Genomic DNA, 20,160 nt, shown 5'->3' with positions numbered 1-20,160 from the left:
CAAAGCCTGTATGTTCCCTAAAGGCGTCAAACCCTTGAGCGATGGATCATAGGGTATATTCGATAGGCATAAAGCCCTCTGTCAGCTAAGGTGGATTCATATATATCCCTTTAGACAAACATCAACCCAGGTCTACAAGGTATTCTTGGACGAAGCAACCCATGGCTGCCGACAAGGTGCCTTCTGTCAGGTTGGGTCGACTACCTCCTCTGACTAAGTAGACCAGGGATCATGACAGCCCGGGACGACGGAACCATGGGATCTTGATCGGGCTCGTCTTCATTACCCCACCACCAGTTTCAAGTTTATGGTGATAAACTCTAACTCTAAATTTCAAATCATCCAAATTCAAAATTTAAACCCTAAAATTATTGCTATTATGCGAAAGGTTCATAACCTATGTGACATCCTTAACGACTAGCCTTAATCGAAAGTTCTCTCTTGTTATCGGGAGGGGTAATTAACTATAGGGGCTTGCACCTATAGGAAACCAGAACTCAGATCAAAAAGTCCTCACCAAATGAGGGCGAAATCTCTGGGTAGTGTCTTATCTAAAACCCAATCTGCCTTCTGAAAATTCCCCCGGGATCACACACCCAAAATGGAATTTTTCGGAGCCCACAAAACTAAACTCTTAAACATTGAGTATCTTATTGTGTATCGACTGAAGTTTAATTAAAAACTCTAAAATTAAGCATGCTTATATGGGGGCACTCTTGAAATGGATAACCACCTAGGAAGTCACACAAAAGTGATAAAATTGTGAAGATAATATCTCAATACTTGAGAGTTTGGGAAATTACAAATGATATCAAAATAACACAAAATGATATGAAATTAAAAGATGAAAATTTGGTTTGATACAGCAAAATGTTCTACATCATGAGAGCCATCTCTTGAACTCTAGTTAGACAAAGTGCTAATAAGGTGATACCAACCATTGAACTTGTATGGGCCACATCTAGAATAATATCGTCCAAGTGAATGACCCTGGGTTAAGGATGATGACAAGGACGTCAATTACTTAAGTAGAGAAGAATATGAAATCTCTAAAATAAAATAAAGTTACACTCTTAAACATTCAGACATATTTTGGTCTAATAGATAGAACTTCATTAAAAATTCTAAAGTTAAACTCTTAAACATTCAGACATCTTTTGGTGTAACAGATAGAACTTCATTAAAAATTCTAAAGTTAAACACGCTTGTATAAGAGAACTCATAGGATGTTTGACCTGCTGAAAAGTTACACAAATAGAAAAAAACCGTGAGGTCACAGGGCTAAAGTGGATAATATCTTGATAGTTGACAATTTAGATGAGATTTTGATATGCAAGAAAGTTTTGCTTAGTATAATTGTATGTGTTGCAGCATATGAATAATTTAATTCATACTAGCATGGCAAAATGTTAAGAGAACTGTCCTATTGTGTGCCTCTGTAAGAATTAAAAAGTTAATATTTTACCTCCGTAAGAATTAAGAAGTTAATATTTTAGAGTTATATATATGCATAGAGAGAGAGAGAGATGTCAGTTTTGAATGATAGTTAACTTTTATACTGGCTCATCCATCTTTTCAATCATATTTAAGTAGCCTAAATTTACATCATATCTTAAGTCATTCAAATTTGTTGATAAGTAGTGTACGATGTGTGAGAATAAAAGTCCTAATCCTTCAAAAGGATAATAGTCTCTCTCTCTCTCTCTACATATATATAGATACATAGGTACACATAAGTAACGTTGTTGAAGGTGTGATTCTACAACTTTTAGGGGCTGTGCAAGCACCTATGCCTTCAAAAATGGAGCTGTGAAATGGCCGGTATGAGTATTGCTGCCATCTAATCTCTCAGTTAAATGAATGATGAACTATGAATCATAAAAATCAGGTTTTATATGTAAACAATACAAAAAGCATGAGAACAACTAATAAGTATATTCTGACGAAATACCATGAACTGCAATTTAGACTTTAGCTCGCCAATTTCCTCAACCGCATTTTGCTCATGAGTTAAAGATGGAACTTCGCTTTTGACTGAATTGAGCTGCTGCTGCAGTTGCAGAAGCTTCTCTTGCAATTCATTATTTTCAGCACACTGCAGGTGATAGAAAGCAAGTTAATGGAAAGAAACACGAGTTACAAAAATAGCACATCCTAGCTTGTAGAATCCGATTGTATCGCGTGCTGGAAATGGTACAGAATGTGAAGGATAGTACGACAAACCTTTTTATTTAGTTGTTCCTGTAGAATCCGATTGTCTGCCGACTTTATCTGTAGTCAAAATAATTTTTTTTTCTAAAGAGATTAATAACTATATCTTGCAGCATTGAGACAATAAAAAAGGTTGTGCAGCAACTTCACAAGCTACAAATAATTCCAATCCTGCAGTCTTTCAGACTACACATGAATAAAAGGTAAATATTATTACCTCTAGCTCAAATCCTTTCTCACTGCACTGAACCATCAATCTCATGACATTCTGCTTTTCAAAGTAAAAAAAATGAATAGGGAGAATTGGAGAGGACAGAAAATATTTAAGCTGTAGTGGTTGCAGCTATAGATGTTTGTGTTGCAAATTGACAAAAAAAAAAGTGACAGAAGGCAAACCTGTTGCATATCAACCAAAGACACATTGGCCATTGAGGCTTCCTTACTTTCAATAATGCGCTGCTCTAAAACCCGCATTTGATTTCTTTTTTCCTCAATTTCCCTTTCCAAATTTTGAATTTGTAACTGGCAAAAAAGATACCATTCAGTAACACGAGGGTTCTAACTCTGTTGGGAGAAAAGAAACTTGACCTGCTACAGCATACATGTTTGCTTTTGCATATCACTTCTTGAACAAAAGGTTTAGATAGTGAAAGGAACTTAAAGGGATTGATCTACCTAGTTGCACCTGTGACCTCCAAGTTACAATGGAAGCAGTTTTACCATTACTTTGGGTCCGCTAAATCATCCTTTCCATGTGGGGTCTAGAGGAAGCCAAAAGCCTTACATATCCAATTTTTTTACAAGTTCAAGAAAATTGTGTTCGATCAGTAAGTTCTCCGAGCATGAAATACTCTTCACATTAGAGTTCTTTTTGGTAATAAGGATTTATATGTTGAAGTTTCAGTTACAGTGGAAGCAGTTTCAGTTACAGCTTTACAGGCATTTTTCTTCAAAGATCAAATTCAAAAGTAAATGTCTGGCACCTATGTCACTGAGTATGGTAATTATAGATGTGTCGCAGCTAGTATATAAGCCTCAGAGTTCAAAATAATACATTGGCTATAAAAAAATAAATATTGAGCTACCCAAACCGAAAGCTACCAAATGGGCCCAAACTTCCCGCCCGTCTTTGGACTTCATTCTTCACCCTTCCTTACTACCTACTCCAGGATCCAAACCCAAATCATCCGACTCCCAACTGCCGACCTATTCCCACATACAATGAGCTACACCCAAAGTAATTTTTTTTAAGAAATTACAAAATATGCGCCTAAAACAAATGACCTGGAGAAAGTACATTAGGAGATGGGAAATAAGGGATTGCAAAAACCCCTGAGCTCCAATTAAATACCTTCTTCCTCGTAACGGCCAACCGTTAGTACTTAATATTATCCTTCTTCCTCCTAAGCAATAGTCCTAGATAAAGTACTAACAGTTAGCCATTACGAGGGAGAAGGTATTTCCCGCCTCGTCTATACGAGCTAACCGGGCCGGATTGTGACATAAAGTACTAACAGTTAGCCATTACGAGGGAGAAGGTATTTAACAAGAGAGCATGGGTTATTGCAATCCCTTATTTCCCATCTCCTAATGTATGTTATGAAAGGATACATGGCCTAATAATTGAAGAAGGTTTTTTTTTTTCTCTAGGTCATTTGTTTGAGTCGCATATTTTGTAATTTCTCAAAAAAGAGTGCTTTTGATGTAGCACATTGTATGTGGGAATAGGTCAGCAATTGAGAGTCAAATGATTTGGGTCTTGGATCTTGGACTAGTATAGAAGGGTGAAGAGTGAAGTATAAGGACGGGCGGAGAGTTTGGGCCCATTCGGAAGCTTTCAGTTTGGGTGGTTCAATCTTTATTTTTTTTATAGCCAATGTATAATTTTGAACTTTGAGGCTTATATACTAGCTGCGGCACATTTATAATTACCATGCTCACATTTATAACTATTATAAAATTGGTTCCCTGCAAATATTTTGTAAGTTTTAACATGAAAGCCTCCCCCCTCCCTTCCTAGCACACATGAAAACAACTTGGGTATGTAGATGAGAGAGAGAAATATCAGAGAATAAATTCTTCTAAAAACAATTTTTTTTTAGGAAGTGATTTGATTTGAAAAAGAAATCCTAGGAAGGAGGGTAAGAATCTCACTTCTATTATTTCTAAGGAGGGCAACACTCACCTCAATAATAATAAATCTTGAAAAAAAGATAAAAAGTTGTAAAGCAGTCGCCTTTCATGTTTTTTTTAGAAACTCACACTATCCCTTAAAATGAATTATAATCAACAATTTGTTATTATTTTAAAATGAGATGGCCTCTAATACATTTTTAATTTTAAATTGTGAATGTTATTTTAATCTTATAAAGAAACAAGACGATTTACATCAAAATAGAGGCCTAAGAATGCATGTGTATGTACATAAATAAAAAAAATTATGTAGCTATATTGACTTTTGACTTGAGAACGTAGATGAGAGAGAGAGAGAGAGAGAGAGATTTTGCATTGATAAAAAAAATTCATTTCATAAATGATAGGAATTGAGAGAGATAATGTACTAATGATTGTATAGGTTTCAATTTTTCATTTTTCAATGGGTCATCCTATCTCTTGAAATATGGAGGTCAACCTAGAGTTTAAAACCAATTATATGGAGTGTAATTTTAATAGTAATAAATCCAGTGTGGAATTAAGACTTTGGGCAGTCAAGTCATTAATAAAAGTACATGTTTTAGATATGTTGGGTGTATTGTTCAGATGGTGAAATATATGAGGATATTATTAGTAGAATTAAAGTTGGATGGTTGAAGTGGAGGAATGCATCTGGCTTGTTGTGTGATAGAAAAGTCCCCCTCAAACTTAAAGAAAAATACTATAAGATGGTGGTGAGACCGACAATGCTTTACGATGCAGAATGTCGGCCATTAAAAGAGAAACATAATATTAAGTAAGTGTTCTAGAGATGAGGACGCTTGGGTGGATGAGTGGTTTTACTCTTAGAGACATGATACAAAACGAGCATGCACATGAAAAGGTTAGAGCTACTCCAGTGGAAGATCAGATTAGAGAGAGTAACCTTAGATGGTTTGGTCGCATAAAACAACGGCCTTCCGATGACCAGTTTAGGATAATAGATTTATTAGATTTGGTTTAAGTTAAGAGAGAAAGAGGTAGACCTAAAAAGACTTGGTGAGAAAATATTAAAAATGACCTTTCGTTATTAGATTTAAATGAGAATTTGACTCTTAACCGGATACAATGAAGAAAAAGGATTCATCTAGCCAACACCACATATTGGGTTAAAGGATTGATGTTATTGTTGTTGTTGTTATTGGGTCATCATATCTCTTACCTCATCAGTAAAAGATTATATAAAAGAAAACGGTCAAAACTGTGTAAAGGCTGGAAAAAAATTTCTCTTTTTTGGAAGCTTTTATTTTAAAGGCATGACATTTCTAGCCTTCCTTATCAGTTGTTCTATAATATATCAAATTTCCCATTGTTTTAGTTATTCAAAATTTGAAAAACAGTAAAGCAAACTCCAAACCATATAACTTTCAGTTAGGCCAATTAGACAACCTTAGAAATTTAAAAGTGCTCAAACCTTCACCATTGGGAAAAAAAAAGGTTTTCACACACTCTTTCCCATAATAATAGCATATAAATTACAATGGAAAGATATAGAGATCATCAAGCAATCTAATGTTACCAATTTATATGGTAAAGATATTGTAGTGCCTGACATTATCAAAGAGTAAGATCATACCTGAATTTTTGAGTTGTCAGAATCATCTGCCGATTGTTCAACAAGTCTTTTCAGGGTACTGTTACTCAATGCAATCTCACCGGTGACCATTTTAACTTGCTCCTCAAGAAGCTCTATTTGATCGGACAATGATACCCCAGACTGCATTGCGGAAACGAAACAAGCTAGCAATGTTAGAGAAGCGTCGCAACTATGATTGTATAACAAACAAATTTTAATAATATAAAAACATCCAAAGTAATAACCCCTATTAAGAATGTATCAGCAACAAAATAAAGAAACTAAAAAGATAACTTCACAGTTTTGAACAAGAAACAGACAGGAGCTCTACTTGAAAGAACCATTAAAGTAAGCATCTCCAGATAAAATAAAATAGCTGTTACTACAAAAATTTTAAAAATGGAGGTTAGGTGCTTCAACAAATTGGTAAATATCTAAATATACTGCTAGATACTGTTTTGACCAATTATTTGGAGACTAGATTTTTATGAGAACCAAAAAAAAAAAAACGCTAGAACCAAGTTTAAACAATAATTGTAGGCAAGATGATCTGGCTGTAACATCATTGGACCTCGTCTTCCTCCCAACCAGCTGCGGTTTGATAGTTACCATTTTGACAGCACTCTCGCAGAAGTGACCCGTCACCGGACTGAAATTCCTCCACCTCTGATGCCGCTAGAACCACATAATGCACGTCAGTCATATATTGGGAATAAACCGAATGGATTAGGTCAGGTTTTATGTATCAAGATAAGACTGGAGTTTTAAATAAAAATTGATTCAGGTGAAGCTTTTTTTTTTTTCGTAAAAGGGGCACAGTCTATCAGGATTGATGAAAGTGGATTCACTTTTCATGCGGGAAGAGGGGACGTTGCGTGCCTCTAACGTAGGAAAAAGAGTATCCGCCTGAGTTGGTGAGCTACTTGACCTCCTTTACAAGAAACTTTTGATCAGAAGGTTTCCTCACGCTGCATTCAGTCCATTTCTCAAATATTGTAACTCTATTTGCATAAGTTTTATACACTCAATTTCTGGGCACATTAGCTTTTTCTTATTCATTTTGTTGCCTACTTCCACATCAATTCTACCTACTATTATTTGTGCTTCTTATTGGTGAATATTTTGCCACCCATTTATACAAGCTCGAAACAAACTGTCAATGTTTCACTATATAATCGGCAAAAAAGTATTACTCTGTACTCCCTCTGACCTAATCATTAGGCACCCTACCCTACCTCATTTATGCCCTTTCTGAGGATATAACGAGAAAGGACTAACAGAAATGAAAAGAAAGCAAACTACAATTAATTTGATTCCCTATTGCATATTCTTCAATAATGAGAACACTGCTTCGAAATATTTATGTAAAAAAACTGTGAATATCCGAAGAGCAAAAAAAAATGCTAGAGAATTTCACTAGCAAAAAAAATGAGGAACATAAATCATAGGCCTATCTCCAATAGGATTGATATATAACAACATCAAATCTGTATCCCAATAGGTGGGGTCAGCTACATAAAATAAATAAATAAATAATCCAAACATCAGTTGTTTTTAGCACTTACTGAGGACCTCTCTTCGTTATACTTGCTTAAAGATCTCTGGTGTTTACCATGAAATTGATCCAATAAACCTGATACCGAAGTAGATATAGGATCCCTCAGAGTTCCCTCCGTTTCGGGAGGCAGGGGTAGAGTCTCACCCAACATATCCAGCTTCTGGAATATAAACTAATAGAGATTACCATAAAATTAAATGCATGCTCTCTGCACATAACTTAGTACGAGTAAATGAGTATCCCGTAACAGCAAGCTTTTCAACCATGAATATTCATCCTTAGAAATATCATTAACTATGAGTTTGATTCAGGTTAAATTTATGAAGAACCAGCCAATAGTAGAAACTAAGGAAATCAAGTAGGTAAAATAATAAACAAATAAATGAAAAAGCTCGACAACAGATAATACAAGCACAAAAAACGAATAACTTGCTAAATCAAGCAACCCAACAAGATGCTTGCACCAATTAATTCAAATAAACAAACAAATTTAGAATCTCCATAGAATTAAAAAGATTATTACTGAATACAAGCTAATAGCACCTTCAGTAAGCAACTTATAAAGACTATATACAATGATTTACAATAAGGAATATCTAATAAAAAACATGAATGTAGTAAGAATGCATGTTTGTCTCCCCACCATAACAAAATATACTAGAAAGAACGTGCAGAAGAGATTTATCGTACAAGCATATGCCATGAGCTAGTATTGAAGTCCATCAAAACAATGGTGTCCACTACTTAAATTTCAAAGATTAAGCCCTCCTATAGAAACTTACTTCATCTCCACCTAAAGAATAGTGAGGCTGATGACCAGGCAAATCAACCGCTCGCCCAGGAATTGTATTTTTAGTAGATACAAGAATGAGCTTGGTTAGCCTTTGAATTCTACTCATTAGAGCGGCCTTTGCTTCCTCTTCTTCTTCAAGACGAGATTGCATCTTCACTTGACCCTCTTCTAGCTATTTGACAAAATAAATAAATAAATAAATAAGTCGGCCTTATATTAATGATCATTTAGATTGCAGGTCAAAAGAGCAATAACTGAAGACATTTTTAAAAAACAACTAAGCAGCTTGGAACAAACACAAGAAACCTATTTTGCATACAAATATTTACTCGAGATGAAATTTGCAGGCAACGAAACAGCCCTATACGATAAAGCACAATAAATCTTGTTCAGATGTAACAGCTTTGCAAACGAAATGAACCTTTTGTTTCAAGCTCATGATTTCTTCTTGGCCGACACCAGTAAGCATCCCTCTCTTAAGCTGCTCAAGCTCTTGCTTTAAGCTTGATATTTCTCGTTGATATTTCTTAATCAGAGACTTCTCATCAATAATCTGTCCAAACAAAAAAAGTGTTGCACTATAAATGCTTTTAAAATGCCTATCCCATAGAACAAATAGCTAAAAAGGGAAATGATGATGTACCCGATTTCGAGAAGCATAAATCTCAACTCTTTTTGCTCTGCTTGCAAACTTCAACGTATTATGTGTTTCCTCCATATTGCTAGATGCAGGAGTAACAGTGCAAATAAGCTGCACATGACATGTTAGCATTTACAACTAATAAAATGGTAAATTTACAAACTCAAGAGTAATACTACAGCAACAAAGAGAAAGAAATTCCAAGGAAAACGTCTAAATAAATTCAGGAGAAACAAAATGGAAGGTGCCGATATAAAAATCATGAAACGCACAGAAACAAGCCCATGCCCACTTAGTGATGACTGTAGAAGGCGAGTCAGCTTAGAGTCACGGTACGGTATATGAGTTGCCCTTCCCTCACTCAGCTTCCCAATTACCTTCAACCAAAAAGGGTAATCAGAAAAAGAGTTATCAACATAACTAGTTTGTAATCTGCCAAAGGTATGTACAGTATTAAGTTAACAAAAAAAAAACTACAACGATGACATTTTAATTTTTAGCACTGATAAGCAGATATATCTAGAGAATCATAGCAGCCCTGAATAAATTAAGAGAAGAAAAGTCACGTGAATTTTTTTTTAAAGCTTATACGAAAAAGGAAGTAATTTTTACTGGCTTCCTCCAAATCCCAATGCAATCCCAAACCCCAATACAATACATAGTATAATCTCATGCAGGGACATTAAATTTAAATGTTAACAAGGATCATGAAACAAAATCTACCGACAAAAATAAGAAAATAAGTTATAATGCCGTGTGTCAATACCATAATTGTTCGATGCCATCAAAATAAAAGATCTTAGGCAAGTGCTGAGGCACCTACTCACCACTATGATGGATGCAATTAATCTAAGTCATAACCACAACCAAAGCGATTCAATACAAAATTCAAACTTTGTATCATAAAAGGCAACACTTTGAGCCTCTCCCAAGTGACGGGTTTGATTGTCGCCAATCAAAAACAAAGAGAATCCTTGCCATAATAATGCTTCCAAAATTCAAGAAAAATATACATCATGTTTTTTCTCCTATAAGCATAATTATTACAAATTACAATCAAATAGATTATGATGTGAAACGATGCAAGAATTGCTTGTAGGAAATTAATAACTTTTGAACTTTGCGTAGCTAATTAAAAATGAATGCGTTCCAAGCTAGATCGTAAGAAAATTTCCACAGAAGAACTACGTAACGTCAATTGATTACAATTAAAAGCGACATGAGACTAACAAAATCATTTCAACAAATAAATAATAAGGCAAATGGTTCTTAACCAAAATCCACGGTTTAAGATCTAGATCATTCACCTCGGAGTCCCTCACATGCACTCTTGATGTCGCTCGGCTTAGCAGAAGAGGATTGCACACAAACTTAAGGATGCCACTAATAAACAAGTGATGCTGAGGGGACTAGTCGTCGGGGGAGCCGGAATTGGAGGCGCGGCGCGGGTGTTTGTCCGATGAGAACCCACAGTGTTCGGGGTTGTTGGAGTTCGATCGTCTCGGCGAGGCGGTAGAGAATTCGTTTGACGTATATTTCCACCGTTTTGTCGTATTCCCAATCGGATTCATAGAAAGGAGAGAGAAGAATGTCGATCTCTCCTTGGGCGTTGTAAGCAAAGCCGTGATCAACTTTCGGATCGGCCATGCAAGACCATGGGAGATCTTTGTTGTGTGTAGAAACGTTGAGGAGGGGGAGCCGTCACTTAGGGGGAATTCGACCCAAGAGGAAGGGCGGGAATAGGGCTCGGGTGGGAGGAAGGGGAGAAGGGGCGGGTAGGCTAGGTGGAGGCTTGAGAGAGATAATTAGAAATCTGAATTTTGATTTCCAATTAGGTGGGAAGGGAGGGAAATTAATTTGAAAATCAAATTAAACCCATAATGGGGCAGGCGGTTTAAGAGGGATTAGGGGGGGATTAATTGAGGAGCAATTAATGCAATAGGAGAGAGAAAAGCTCAATGAAGGGGGCCGACTAAATAGAGAGAGGGAAGAAGGGAATTATGATTAATTAAGTGCGGCCCAAACAATATTCAAAGCATTAAAGAAAATCTGAATTAAATTTCAGATTTTATTTCAAAGAGGGGTTTCCAAAATTAAGTTATAGTATTTGGAAAGCTTTTTTCAATTCAAATTTGAATTGAAATTCAGTTAAATAACTTTCCTAATTTCTTGGACTTAATTTAGGAAAGCAATTAATACCTATTTGAAGTTTAAACTTCTAATGCGTAGGCTTGGGGGAAAGGTGGTCCGGCAGGTGAAGGGCTAGAGGCCGGCGGCTAGATGGCCGACCGGCGTGTGGGGGAAATGTCCGGCGGCTTGGGCGGCCCAAGGAGACCCGTGACAAAGGTGGGAGGGGCTCGGTTTTTCTTTTTCCAAAAGAAGTTTGAGGGTGGTGAGGCCGGCGGTGGGGCGTTTAGGGGAGGGAAATTGATGCATGGGAAGAAAAACAAATTGAAGAACCGCGAACCTTGGAATCCACCAAAATTGACGGGTATTACTTTTACCCACTAAGGGTTGCTCCTCTCAAGAACTCACTAAGAGATCATGCAAGAAAGTAGAGAAATTTTCATTCATCATTCATCATCCCATTACAATGCATGAGGCCTCCTTTAAATAGGCCAAGATAAGACAAAGCTAGAAAGACACGAATGCCCTCAGGGCTACACAAGCGACTCAATACCCACAAGAGCAAACTAGGAAGATAAAATGCGAGAATAAATAAAATACAAAATAAATCAGAAATAAAGGCTCTAGAACGTAGCCGTCGATCTGCGTCTCCGACGATCGTACACGTGGCAAAATATGATGTCCTCATCAGATTCCCAACAAAAAATGTGCTCCCAAAAATTAACCAAGCAAAACTATGACAAATTTTGCTCTGATGTTGGGTTCGACTATCAAAATATCATAAGCAGAGGAGAAATAAGGTTGTTCTTATGCGAATAGTGACTATAGTTTCTCTGCAACAAATATCAACATCGAATAATGCTTCCCTATAAGTAGGTTCTTTATTGGAATAATGCCACAGCTAAGGTAATGTGCAGTGTTCTATTTGTCCTCATTTCTTGGGAAAGGAGAGCATCAAGCGACAATCTAACGCAAAGTGTAACGTATCAAAAGCTCAAGGTGCTTTGTCGTTAGTACTCTAAAAGGCTGAAATATGTCATTTACATTAAAAAAGAACCACCGCATAAAAGTGAATATACCCTAACAGGATCTTAATTAGGTGAGACTCTGTTAGAGCTTCAAGTCCAAAAATCTTAATTTTTGAGGGGTAACGTCCAAGAGGTAGGGTCTACTATAAACTCTCCATATGCATGGTGTTGCTAAAGTAATCATTGAAGAGATGTAACAATATATACTCATCATTCAAGTCAAACTTGATGAAAACCAAGGTATCGTTCAATGGAGGAGGTATAAGAATCGAGGCATTATATCTCCGTCTTAGTAACTCTTGCCCTCTTTTTCCCCTTACTCTATTATAAGAAAAAGAGCATTCAATTGAAAATTTCAACTACCTTCCTCTTGTGCATAAACAGTATGGCTAACTGTTAATGAATGTATCAGCACAGGAACGTCTGCAATGGACCTTGCGTTATTGCAATACATATCACTGTTGAAGCTTTTGTGCTAACATGGATGGATGGATTATTTGGGTATGTAAGACTCTGCATGATAATAATTATTGACTTCATGCACTATAAATGATTAGGCATCCATAGGAATGGAATACTCAATATCAACGTGATACGCCTTGGAGATAAAAACAGCAAACAAACAAGGGAAAAATTGCATAAATACTAATAATAATGGCTTATTTTGACTTATAACTTCAGATTAAAAGAAAGATATAAGTGATCTACAATTCGAGAGGTAAATCAGCTCTCCCAAACAACCAAGATGCTGCTAGGAATCCCTCAAAGGAAAAGCTACAGCTAACACAAATAAAAATCTAATTAAAAAACAAATAAACCATAAACTTAGCCTTAAATAAGCTCTCCTCCCTCCCTCCTAAATCAGCCCCCCTTTCCTAATATATTTCCCTCTTTTACTTGAAATTCAAATAGGAAATCCTTTCCTAATATATTTCCCTCTTCTATTTGAAATTCAATTAGGAAATTCTTTCCTAATTGATCATCTCCTAACATAATGAATTAATGCCTTGTTAGGTCCCACCAAATCAGTTGAAATCCCCTCCCTGGATTCCACCCCTCCTCCATCAAAACGACTATATATTTTTCTGCACAAGTGGAGTGGGGAAGGCACCATCTCATATTCAAGAATCCAAAGCCTTTGAAGAAGAGCCTTGTACAAGGTGTCAAATATGAAATTTGGCATCTAAACAATCAAAAATCTCACGCAAGGATATGACATGTGTCCTTCATCGGGGTGGTTAGCATGATTACAACAACACCACCATATACAATTATAGCCTAAACATGGATGCTCCCCAATCGATAAGCCTATAAGTTGATAATCATAATGCACACTCAATCAGATATAAAGTCCCTATTAGCCATGGTCAATTTAAATTAGCTCCTTCAGCAACCATTCCGCCCAAGTCTACGAGTTCGGCTTTAGCAACGCAACTTAAGGAGATTCCTTGGTCAACTTGAGTTGACTAAGTAGATCATAACACAAAATTACAACAAAAAAAAAAACAAAAACCAATAGGATCTTGATCGAGTTTATTACCATTCTTTCCAAACTAAAAGTGATATATTATCTACCTCAAACAAATTCAATATTATTATAACAGCATCGTAAAGCCTATAGACCTAATTTAAAGTTTTCTTACGTGACAGAGATGGGTAATTAACAATAATGGCTTTAATTTCTAGAAAATCGCAAATTATATTACAAATTCCTCTATGGTAATGAAATCTTTAATAAGTGTCTTATCTAGCAATTCAATCTATCTCGTGAAAATTAACCTAGACACCAACTTGAATTTATAGAATCATATGAGAATTTTCAAAGCATGCACTTGAAGTATATTGTAGGATTCAAGGCACCGTAATTCTTTGAACTAGTTTCTACCTAATAAAATCTTGCACCATAAAACCATGTGATCTTGGCATGGTTTAGCATCCATCACCACACCTATTCCCAGGAAAATAATGCCAAATCATGACAAAATGTTTATAACCACCATAATCATAAAGCATGTGCCTTTAAAGTTAAAGAAAGCCAAGTGATTTCATTGATTAACAAAACTTTCACAAAACAAAGGAGCGGTTAAATATGAAGTTTTGCACCATAAAAAAAAAAAATCATGAAACTCATATCCAAACAAACTTCAAATTAACAGCTAGGGCAATTTGTTTACAAAATAATTCAGGTTTCCTAGTGAGAAACATGGCTATTTTTCCCCCTCAGAAGCTATCTTTATCTCTTCACATTATCGCATCTCAAGTAATAGAACTACACTCCCAACTTTGAAACTTTTCCAAATATGATTCAACCATAACATACAGTGTATGACGAAAAAAATACAACAAAACTCTGAATAAAATGGGATTGAAAAATTCAAATTCACAATACCATCAAGCAACATATAACATTTTATATATTGTTTCATTGTCAGATCAAACAATCATTTTCTTTTACCAAAATTAATACTCCACCTCTTCTAGATAATAGATGACAACATGTAAAAATAAAACAGAAGCCGTTCCAATTATTAGTGTACTGATCAAACCTGGACCAGCCAATCCAGGTATTTCTTGCGACAAACAGGCCGCCCGACACCCCTTTTGACTCCCTATCATGCGAAACCGAGTGAACCAAGCTTACGCATGCGAGAAGACCTCCTCCAATCTCTCTCGCGTATGATTCTCTCCAATTGCTTGAATCACGCAATTCTCCCTCCTTACAAGATTTTTCCTGCTCGCACCTTTCCTCTCGCCTTTTAAAGCAAATAGGAGACCTATGACATCAAATTTCCTCCCTCCTCTACTGCAGCAACCACCAAATCCCTTTCTCCTACCTCTTTTCCCTCTTAGCAGTAATCGGAAAAGCTCCAGCCATTATCTTCCTTCTATCAAATGCCGACGTCAAAGAAAGGCCCTCCTTTTTAAGTCAAAATATTTATTTCTCCCATGTTTCCTTCCTATTCCAATTTAGATCAAGAAAACAATGAATTTCATTCCTTCAATCAAACCAGGGTTTGCCAAGAGCCATGAATGCTTTCTTTTTCATCTCGGCATTTAAAATGGATTATATTATGTTAGATTTAATTATACTTATGCATTTAATTATTTTATTTATGGATGTAGGTATCCATGTTTGTTAAATTCAACATTAGGTTTTGCATAATTAATTTTTTATTTGAGTTTAGATTCTCACATGTAAGACCTTTGAGTCCTTGGCCTCATAGCTTTGTCAGTTGAATATCTAGTAAGCTTGGAGTTTTCTATCGCTTACCTAGAGGTAAGTAACTATTATTTATTTTAGTGTAAACGTAACCTTCCTTAATAAGGGCATAAATCCATGCTATTGTAATAGGTTTTAAATAAGTGATTATATTGTCATTCATGTAATTAAAAATTCTTCTATTCTATGCATATGCTCATAATAAACTAGCAAGTTTCATAGATAGGGCATTCTTGATGTATTGTTGCACAACCTCACATACATTAAATTATGTAATACTCATTGAATACAATAAATATTAGGTTTATAAATCATATTATGTTATGAAATGATAATCCTCATATTGGAAATATAACACATGATGAAAATCTGATGAGGACATCCACCGTACATTTCGACATCGACAGGATCGTAGATCGACGGCTACGATTCATAGTTTTTATTTATGTGTTTTAGAGCATTTCTTTTATTTATTTTTTAGTTTTCCATTTGTACCCCTATGAGGGATTTCTGTCATGTTGTAGCCGACGGCATTTGTGCCTTTTATATTTTGTGCTTTGGAGGCCTATGTATGAAGGCCTAGTCTTTGTACTATTTTCTAATGTTGATGAATGAAATTTTCAATTGTTGATCTCTTTGTGAGTTCTTGAAATTTCCCAAGATCTCTTTGTGAGTTTTTGAGGAGGTGGTACTTGAGGATCTCTTTGTGAGTTCTAGTGGAGGTGGTACTTGAGGTTTGTAGCTCTAGATTTTCCCTTTCCCCTACACTTATCTTCCTCTTCCCAACCTAACCGAAGCCTCACCACACTCTCAATTCCCCACCGGCCCCCATAGCTCCACCGCCGGCCTCTCCTGGCCGATCCAACCACCGGCGGCTCACCCAGCTCCCACGGCCGGCTGCCAGCCTGCCAGTGTGACGCCCCAGGCATCCATAGTGAAAAGATTCGTCGACAGTCTTGATCAACCATCACTTCTTGCTCCCTTGCTCTGACCTGAAATTGTTAACCACATATAATGAGCTTCAAAAAGCCCAGCAGGTCACCAAAGCCTATAACTGAAATCAAAGCACAGTACTGAAATAATATGCATGTCAATCAGTCAAATCAATGTCAGTCACTTGCACATGATTTGTGAATCTATGCAGCAGATACGAAAATCTGTAATCAATGCATGATCGATACAATTCACAATCATCGGTAAAAGAATCGATAACCAGTAGGAAGAAATCCATAAAGCTCAATAAATCAGTACATACGTCAATTCTCGAAAAAATCCATAAACAGTAGAAAAATCTATATTCTGAAGAATCTCAGTTAAATCGATCAGTCAAATCGATAGAGAAAAATCATCGTTTTGATAATATCAGTTAAATCAACATCGTATCAATGGAATCAATCAAATCAATCACCTCTGGTCAATAATATCAATCGGTATGAAATCATATAAAACAATCAAACTAATACATCGTAAGAACGGTTGAAATCAAATCAATACAATAAAACCTATTCCATATTGATTAATGAATCACATGCAGCAGTTCAATACGGTGTATCAATGAAGCGATAGTATCAATGAATCAATATCAATGAATCAATAGTATCCATGTCCATAGTATCAATGAATCATGAATCAATACAATATTATTATCAATATCAGTATCTATGTACAGTGACACGCACAATAACAGTAAACTCGTAAATCCATCAGTAAATTCATTCGTCACGAAATCAATCCAATACAATAAATATGTCGGTATAAATAAATGCATACAGTAATCAATAAATCCATAATATGAGATCATAAGAACAGCACTTACACAAGCCATACAATACCATAGTCTTACTCGACAAGTACAATCACTGGCTATTAAGGTGTTTTTCAAATATCGATGTAGCGTTGTGTCGTTATATCCATATCCATTGGCTCAATAAGAGTCGTCACTCTGTGCCCGTCGGCTGAAAAATCTCCAACCAACGGTTAAACCAGTCTTCACTTGTCTTTCAGTAAAGTAATAATATATCAATCACATATCCACATTCATATGCATAACCACAAAGTATTGAGATCAATAAACACAATCTAGCTCAATGTCGAAAACCCCTAAAAATATCGTATAGTAGACAGAAGTCGTTGCAAAAATGCACAGTTCCCGAAAAATACCAAATTACCATAAATCGAATAAAACAACTTTACAAAGCTTTACTTGTACTGAAGCAACATTTTCCAACATCCTGATAATTTTTTATTCGATAAAAATCCACATAACTCAAAATAACCGGTATAAACTTTACATAAAATACTCAAATCGTGCAGAAATATCATATCAGAAACATATCAAAAGTTGTGCGGTAAAACTTTCGTCAATACAAAATTATGCGCGTTTTTCGGTAACGGAAACACAAAACGGAAAAGAAAAATACCAAAACACAAAATCTTTGAAATCAGAAATAGGATTCGGAGTCCTTACTGTGAGACGAACAATTCTTCTAACAGCGGTGTCGGACGAAAAGCGCACCGCGAGCTCCAAAACCCAGCTTCTTCTTTCTCTTTCCTTCTCTTTCTCTCTCCTGCCTTTTTCTCTCTCTTCAAAAATATCTCAAATCCTCAATTTATCAAGCAAGATCGTCCCGGACGATTCCCATTCATCCCGGGACGAACTCCTCTGGACACGGATCGTACAGACGAAATTAAATATAATTTATTTTGTCCCTGGACGAAACTCTCTGTTCGGTTCGTCCCGACGGTTTGTCCCGACCCTAACAGGTTCGTCCAAACGAACCATACAAATTTCTTCACAATTTTCTTCAGTTCGTCCCGTACTAAAGTCAGTACGTCCGGACTAACAGCACTCACAAAAATGAACTTTTGAAGGGTTTTACAGCTAGTTCCATCCCCCATCGCTTCCAACCTTGTCGCCGGCTCCCCTTTGACTCTATTTTTTTTTAATTTCAAATTCCTCTTGATTAAATTACTTTCCTAATTAGTCTTTTTCTATTTAGAAAAGTCAATTAAGAAAATTTAAACCTATTTTGAAATTCAAACCCTTTTCCCTCTCATAATAAACCAAATTGGGAAGTTAGTTTAAATTTAATCAAATTTGAAATTAAAATCAATTTTATTAGAATTTATTTATTAACCCATGGGCCCACATAATAAACACAAACTCCATCTCTCCCCTCTCTATATGGCCGGCCCTCTCTCCCTCGAGTTTTCTCTCTCCAATCCAATTCAAATTCCAATTAATGCTCCCTTAATCCCCTCCTAAAACCGCCGGCTCCCTAGCTCTAATTTGGGGATTTTGAATTCGCATTAATTCTCCATCTCTCCAACTCAAAATCTAAAATTAAAAATCAGATTTTCTTTTCTTCCCATAATATTTTTTCCACCTCACAAATCTTCATTAATTGGTATCTCATTAATGATCCAATTGTGGGCTCCGAAAATTCGGCCCCGGCCTCCGCTCGCTTTTCTTATTCGGCGAGGGAGTTTTAACGAACTAAGTTCCGAGGTAAATTTTGGAAGGTTCCCTCCTAATCCTCCCAATTTCAAATTTCAAATTTTGAAATTCCCTAACACCCAATTAAACAAAATTTGAGAGAACTTTTAGAATTTTGTTCTTTCTCTCCCAATATTTACCACCCCTTCTTCCCCTCCTAACCCATAAAATCGCCCCCAACAGCCTTCCAAATTCCCCTTCCCAATCCTATCCCACCTCCAGCCGCCCTCCCCAAGAATTAACCCATGATTTTTCCATGTTCTCCTGAGATTTTCGCTGCTATTTTTGGTTTCCGGCAGAAGGATCCTGCTGTTCTTTACCTCGGAAGTCCCTCTACTAGGGTGCAAAGCACCCAGGACAACATAGAAGGTGTCCAAGTTGTTTCCCAACAGTACGGGTTGCTGTCCATAAAAAAAAATTTGCACCTGTTTCTTGTTGTCCGGCCTATTGGAAGGTCTTCAACCACTATCCGAACATTTCAAATTGCTGACCACGACAATTGAATCAAATTTTGAATTAAATTTAGATTTGATAAGCTATGAAGAGTTTCCTAATTGGATTTCGTCATTTAAGGAGGGATTTAAAATTCAAATTTCAATTTGAATTTCAAATTTGAAACTTCCTAAATGACAAGGGAATAAATTCAAAATTCCAAGTGCTAACTTGGATGGCTGGCGGTGGGGAATTCCTCGGGTTGACCAGCGGCTGCGTAAAAGGGCTCGGGCGGCCGGTGGTAGGGCGGTGCGGCCGAACAGGAGTTGGGAGGGTGGAATCTAGGGGTTAACGACAAGGGGAAGGGGTCGGGTGGTTGACCGGCCAAGTGGTAGGATGGTGGGGGAAGATCCGACGGCTAGTGGAGAGGAAAGAAGAAGAAATTAGATAAAAAACCAAGAGCTCCACCAAGGGGCTGTTGAGTAGTGCTTTGAGCCTCTCCAAGGCTAATCCTCACTCGAGAACTCACAAAGAGAACTCTAGAACTCATAAAGAGATACAAACCAAAGTTGAAATTTTATATCAATATTCATCATCCTCTTACATAAGAAAATGACAATATATATAGGCCTCAAAATGACAAAGAAAACAAAATACTAAAATGCCCTTGGGCTACAATATCGATCAACTACCCATAAGGGCAAAAGCGGAAAAAAAAACTGAAAAATAAAATAAACTACTACAAAAATGACTTAAAATAAAACTTCTGATCGCGGCCGTCGATCTCCGGCGTCTCTGATGGTACACGTGTCGAAATCGCTGACGATGTCCTCATCATTCTCCCCAGGTGGGAGAAAACTCGACCTCGTCGAGTAATCATCTATAG

General features: G+C 36.5%; 1 protein-coding gene across 1 annotated transcript in view; it reads right to left on the bottom strand.

Annotated features, from left to right (window-relative positions):
* LOC110103362 (kinesin-like protein KIN-7K, chloroplastic) overlaps nt 1-20,160 on the bottom strand; it is a gene marked incomplete in the record, with an annotated part of 76,105 nt that overhangs the window by 16,041 nt on the left and 39,904 nt on the right. The window contains 10 exon segments of the mRNA XM_020832035.2: nt 1,952-2,095; nt 2,224-2,271; nt 2,429-2,479; nt 2,608-2,733; nt 5,981-6,121; nt 7,546-7,698; nt 8,321-8,503; nt 8,753-8,884; nt 8,975-9,082; nt 9,244-9,348. Of these exon segments, the coding sequence (XP_020687694.1) occupies nt 1,952-2,095; nt 2,224-2,271; nt 2,429-2,479; nt 2,608-2,733; nt 5,981-6,121; nt 7,546-7,698; nt 8,321-8,503; nt 8,753-8,884; nt 8,975-9,082; nt 9,244-9,348 (1,191 nt within the window).

Source organism: Dendrobium catenatum, unplaced genomic scaffold (genome assembly GCF_001605985.2).
Source record: "Dendrobium catenatum unplaced genomic scaffold, ASM160598v2 fragScaff_scaffold_1297, whole genome shotgun sequence".
NCBI lineage: Eukaryota > Viridiplantae > Streptophyta > Magnoliopsida > Asparagales > Orchidaceae > Dendrobium > Dendrobium catenatum.
This window is presented reverse-complemented; position numbering and strand designations above follow the sequence as displayed.